At 30.2% G+C, this 6,542-nt stretch overlaps 1 protein-coding gene across 1 annotated transcript in view; it reads left to right on the forward strand.

Moving 5' to 3' along the window:
- LOC127746694 (TMV resistance protein N-like) overlaps positions 1 to 6,252 on the forward strand; it is a 13,641-nt gene extending 7,389 nt beyond the window's left edge. The window contains exons 2-6 of the mRNA XM_052260683.1: positions 1,384 to 1,852; positions 2,015 to 2,076; positions 2,364 to 2,486; positions 4,524 to 4,821; positions 4,904 to 6,252. Of these exons, the coding sequence (XP_052116643.1) occupies positions 1,384 to 1,852; positions 2,015 to 2,076; positions 2,364 to 2,486; positions 4,524 to 4,821; positions 4,904 to 6,252 (2,301 nt within the window). The remainder of the gene's footprint in view (positions 1 to 1,383; positions 1,853 to 2,014; positions 2,077 to 2,363; positions 2,487 to 4,523; positions 4,822 to 4,903) is intronic.
- Positions 6,253 to 6,542: the final 290 nt, after the last annotated feature.

Raw genomic sequence — 6,542 nt, forward strand, 5'->3', positions numbered from 1 at the left:
ACATATATATATATATATATGGCTTAAGGAAGCCTATAAGCCACCGCCTTGGCTTTTTTTATTATTATACAAGCCTTATGATATATATATACACACAATCCCATATATAATGATGATAATAATATATATGTAACTTAATGTAAATTATAAACCGCCTTTCACTTTCATGTTTTATAATTAATAATAGTAATAATAATAGTAACGTAATAAATATAATAACAACAGTAAATTTATAATACTAGGAAGTAAAATTATATAAACTTATAATACATATAATATTCATGAAAATTATATCCAATGTTTATAATAATAATAATAATAATAATAATAATAATAATATAGATTTGATTAAATTCAAATTATTATAAAATTAGTTCAATTACTAATAATAAAAATAATTTTTTTTTGATAAGGAATTCTAATTTTATAAAATAAATTATAACTTATTTATATTTATATTTTTTTTTTAAAATTGAGGGTTGCTACAAAAAATGTTATTAATTACTAGGTTAATTTTTTTAATCTCAACCATTTATACAAAATAAAAATAAAAGAATAAAATAAAATTTGTCTAATTAACAAAAAATTTTATTTAATGAGAAATGTTTAAGAAATATTGGCATATTAATATCAATATAAGTAAACTAATTAATGAAACTTAGCTTTTATTCAGCTAATGATCATTAAATAAAAAACACATTTTAAAATTTAATGTCTCATTTTTTTATCTTCTATATTTATCATACAAAATCAACTAAAAATACATTTCAATTTAAAACGAATTTTAAATTTTAATCTCTAAATCCAAAATGCAAAACTCAAAATTCTAAATTCTAAATCCAAAAATCCAAAATTCTAAATTCTAAATTCCAAAGTCTAAACACTAAATCATAATCTATAATCTCTAAATTCTAAAGCTTAATCTTTAAACTCTATATTTTTTTATTCTAACATTTGTTTTTAATAGGGTGTGGTTAAATAATAATAATAATAATATATTGATGATATCAGACATTAATTAGTAACCCAATTCATATAATTAATTTTGAGATAGAGGTTCGGTGAATGAGAAAGATTTTAGAAAGGAAGATCAAATTTCATTTGAATTTGAGGTTAGTTTTATAAAAAATTGAAAAATGAATATATAAAAATTAATATAAGTAATTTTTTAGATTTAAAAATTAATTAAAGACTGAGCAATTATTGAATAAATAGCATTTCTTTACTACTATTAAACAAAAATAATTGAAGAAACAACTTTACCCGGCATAATAAGCTAAAATATTTATCACTTTCTCTGTTTCTCATCTTTTCCCTAACAACGGGACTTAGAGCACATACATACAAAGCACTATTTTTTAAAAAGCATTCTTTCCTATATAGCCATATAGGCAAGATGAGGCGACGATCGTCGAAAGCATTGCCCAACACATACATACAAAGCTCTTCCCAAAATTGCCACCCTCTGATGAAAAACTTGTTGGGATTGCTTCAAAGGTGGAGGAAGTGATTAAACTTGCAGATATTAGGGTGAATGATGTCCGTTTTATAGGCATATGGGGCATGGGTGGCATTGGTAAGACAACTATCGCTCATGCAGTCTATAAATCTATGGAAGATAATGAATTCAAAGTTTGTTGTTTTCTTGAAATTATTAGAGAGAACTGCAAGAAAAAGGGATTAGTCCAAGTACAAATGGACGTTCTTGCTCAATGTCACATTAAGTGTAAGTTAGATAATGAGAATCAGGGAAGAGAAGTAATAAAAAACGCTTTATGCAAAAAGAAAGTTCTCCTTGTTCTTGACGACGCAAGTGATATAAGCCAATTGGATAATTTGGCTGGAAAGCGAGGTTGGTTTGGTCCTTGAAGTAGAGTAATAATTACAACTAGAGATATGCACCTACTTAAAAGGCATGCAGTGCATGCAACTTATGAGGTTCAAACTTTAGTCCAAGAAGAAGCCCTTCGTTTCTTTTGTTTAAATTCCTTTAATCGGGACCAACCTAATGAAGGTTATTTGGAAATATCCCAAGAAATTGTTGAGCATTCCGGTTGTCTACCATTAGCACTTAAGGTATTGGGTAAACATTTTAATGGAAGCAGAGACATCGGTTATTGGTGTAGTGAGTTGGAAAAACTAAAAAATGGTCTAGATTCGGATATTGGAGAAAGCTATAAAAATAATCTAAAAATAAGCTATGATGGCTTAGATTCTGTACAAAAAGAAATTTTTTTTAGACATTGCCTGCTTCTTTAAGGGAGAGCGTAAAAAGAGAGTTACTGATTTATTAGTAACTTGTGGTGGCTATAATCCAGAGGCTGATATTAAAGTTTTGATTGAAAGATCTTTGGTTACTATAGTATCTGATAAGTTGGAGATGCATGACTTGCTACAACATTGTAAGCCAGTCTCCAAATGATGGTAGCGAGCTTAGCAGGTTGTGGTCTGCCAATCATATCAATCGTGTACTCAAACAGAACAAGGTACGTGCCAATTTTTCCAAAAATTGTTGAGACGTGTGAATTATGATGCTTCATGCTTAGAACTCACATAAAACTTGAATAATACACTAAATATATTATGTATACCGGACATCGTTTGACTCAACAACGCTGGTGAGGTTAATTTTTTGTTGGTAATATAGTTTAGATTTATCAATATCGTTAGTAAGATTAATAATTCCACTATAATAAAAATTAGAGTGAGATCCGCACATAATGTGGGATGGTAAATTAATAATAGTATATAGTATATTTTAATATGTATTATATATATTATTTATAAATTAATTAAAATATATATAAATTAATATTAAATTTGATGTTTTTTATTTAAAATATTTTATAATACAAAAATTTTTGATATTGAAGTTCTACAAAGTTAAATCTTTATTTGTTTATATTATATAAAAGCTAATACACTATTATCAAGTTGACAATTTAATATTTTACTATTCTATAATTTTGTTATATAAACATTATTGTATATGTGTCTATCTTTTTCTTACATTATTACTATCTAAGTGTGTTTTCCATTTATAATGTTTTTAGAAATGATTATACTATGTGTACATTAAAATCAGTTATCAATATAAAATATATAGTAAAATATAAATATACATTAAAAATAAATTAAATTATATATGTATTTATATACAAATATATTGGTGATCGATTGATTTTAGTAATTGATTTTAGTATATGAATAATATTTTTATTTTAGAAATTATTACAATTGCATTTATTTTTCTCACTAATTATAATCACTAATTCTCATAAATTATCATAATTAATTATACACAATATATTCTCTCTCATTCTCTAGTTCACTCATTCTCAAATTATGGCCACCAAATTCATTCTCTTCTTAGACTCAAGTTTACTCATATTTAATTATTTACTATATAAATTAATAACACTTTACACTTTTTTTTATCTTCTCTCATTAAATTTTATATAACTCTTAGTACTCTTTTTCTCTTTCATTTTTCTTAATATTTTGCACAATTATTTTTATAATCAAAATTCTATTTCTTATTTTGCTAACACTACAAGAAAACAGCTCTATTGCCACGTTTTTAAAGCGTGGCGAAAGGCTGAAAAAAGGATAGCAATAGCTTTTCGCCATGCTTTTTGAGCTACTGCCACACTTTTGAAAGGATGGCGTCTACAAACGTGGCGGTTACTTTATCGCCACGCTTTTGGTGACCTATCACCACGCTTTTTCTTTTGCCACGCTTTTTAAAGTGTGGCCATTGACCCTTATTGCCACGTTTTTGAAGCGTGATGAGAAAAAACGTAGCTAAATTTCTATTCAATTGCCATCCTTACAAAAGCGTGGCCATTGACCACTTTTGATCACGCTTTTAAAGCGTGGCCATAGGCCTTTTTTCTTGTAGTATAAACAATTGGCTCATTATGTATTAGAACATAAATTTCTTAAAACACTAAAATGTATGCTTTTATAATTTTTATTTTGTTTTTGTCTAATTGTGTGTATATATATATATATCACTTTGTTTAATATTTTAACAATTTATAGTTTATAATAATAATAATAATGTCAAACATGTATCATGAAAAATAAAATTTAAAAATTAAATATTTTTTTAGTTATGAAAATATTATGTACGCATTTGTATTACATTTGATAGGGTTAGTCTTGCATTAAAGTATTGAAATATATCTTAAAAAGACAAAAAAAAAAATAAATAAAAATGACTAATTAAAAAGAATAAAAATAAAAATAATTATATAAAATTATAACTATATTAAGTATATACTAAAACTTACCATTAAATCAATCATCCGTAAAGTACATATTAAAATGTAAAACATAGAAAATGAGTTAAAAACACATACATTCATATACATATACATAATGGTTTATTGAATTACTAGTTTTTTGTGTGCACATAAATTTTTGATAAACTTAAATGAACACATTTTAATTAACTATTTTCATAATTTTCTGATAATTAATAACAACGTTGCATTTCCTCTGGTTATCTTTCTTCTTAGGTAGTTAAAGAAACTGAGAGTATCGTCATAAAGTTTTGTGGGGATGGACTTGATGTGCGCGGCAGAAGTTTAGTTTTCTCATCAAATATGTGCAAGCTGAAGTTGCTCATTTTAGATGGTGTGACAGCTCACATAATCAGCAATATTCCTACTTCCTTAAAAGTTCTTCGCTGGACAGAATGTCCAATGGAAAGTTTGCCCCTTAAGGAAGATGAACACTATGAACTTGTTGAAATTGATTTGTCTTACAGCAAAATTAAACACGTGTGGCATGGCAAAAAGGTGAACCTTTTCAAAAGTGCTTTATCAAATTTTATTGGATTAACATTTGCGACAAAACTATATTAACGCTAGCTATCGTATTTTTTTGTTTTGTTCAGTCTCTAGAAAAGCTAAAACACTTAGATCTGTCAGAGTGCAAGCAGCTGAAGCAAAAGCCAGATCTTCTGGGGCTCCCAATCTGGAGAAACTTCATGTTTCATGTTGTTGTGAGCTGAATGATATTCACTCATCCCTGGCAGTCCACAAGAGCCTTGTTGAATTGAATTTAACAGAATACCCCAAGCTTAGAACTCTTGCAGTTGGTAAATTGGAGATGAGTTCCCTCCGCGAACTTGATCTTAGCCAATGCGTGAATTTGAAGAAACTCACAGAATTTGGAGAATGCATGACAAAGTTAGCATGTCTTTCTTTGTGTGATACACCTATAGAAAGGCTACCCACGACCACGAGCACTGGATGCTTAAAGAGCCTCTCCGAGTTGCACTTGAGTATATGCAGGAAACATTGTACTTTCGAAGCTACATGTATGCCTCTGCGCACAAATCCTGGATGCAAGTCATGCAGCGCTTGTGGCTCCTTATCATCACTTGGAAATTTAGGTGGCCTAACCACGTTGAGGTTATGGGGATGCCAATCCCCTACCTGCTTGAATGATTCTGTTTCTGATGAATGCCCAAATCTCATTGAACTTTTGCTTTCTCTCAAGAGTCAAACCCGTTTGACCACCCTGCAATTATTCCAATGCTTTCCCAAATCTAGAGACTTGACCACTTTGGATATTGGCGAGTTAGAGTCATTGACGGATTTGGATCTATCTTATAACAAATTTGCTAGGGTTCCAATAAGTATATATAATCATCCCAAGCTAAGACGTCTGAAGCTAGATAACTGCCATAATTTGGAGGTTCTGCCAGAGCTTCCACCAAGTCTGAGAGAGTTACACGCACGGGATTGTGGTTCACTGGATCCATCCAGTTTCGGTATTATATTAAAGGCGTGTTCTGCCTTTGCAGCAAAAGCAGCATCAAAGAGGCGAGATGGTGATGACCTCCTGCAAATGCAGATGCTGACGACAGGGAAGAAAATACCATCATGGTTTGATCATCTGGGAGAAGATAACGTCGTATTAGTCCCATTCCCAGGCAACGAAGGAAATACCATCGCACTTGCTCTCTGTTTCCGGTTTCGCGGCAATTGGAATTCATTTCCCGCACTTCCTTCGCTGACCTGCAATGGTCGAGAGTTCCTCGGGAACAACAGTTTAATTACGGTGAAGGAGGCTGAACATTCTCAGCTTTATTTTATTCTCTGCCGCCGTTACTGTTTTAGTAGGCTGTTATTCCGAGACCAAGATAATCGCTTCCAAATGTCATTTCCTGGTGATCGTGATATCCAAGTACAGCGCTGTGGATCCCGTTGGGTGTATAGGGAAGACATTGAGACTTGAGAGCATCGGAGTTCCTGCTCGTCTTACAAGTAAGAGAAACTTGCTTTTAGCATTGGAGGAGAAATTTGTTGGATCATTTTTTCAAGGAAAAGTATATGAACCAACTAATAATCAGCCAAGGATGGAACAATATAATTAATTATAATTAATTTTATTAATTTATAATTTAATTTGTTTGTTAAATTATTGTTGACCACGTTCAAAACATGAGGGAAGATACTCCGTGCTTTGATCATTCATTAGTTGGTTCCATATAATTAAGAGTAAAACCCCTCCCCGGTCCCTAACCA

This window comes from Arachis duranensis, chromosome 4 (genome assembly GCF_000817695.3).
Source record: "Arachis duranensis cultivar V14167 chromosome 4, aradu.V14167.gnm2.J7QH, whole genome shotgun sequence".
Taxonomy (NCBI): Eukaryota; Viridiplantae; Streptophyta; class Magnoliopsida; order Fabales; family Fabaceae; genus Arachis; species Arachis duranensis.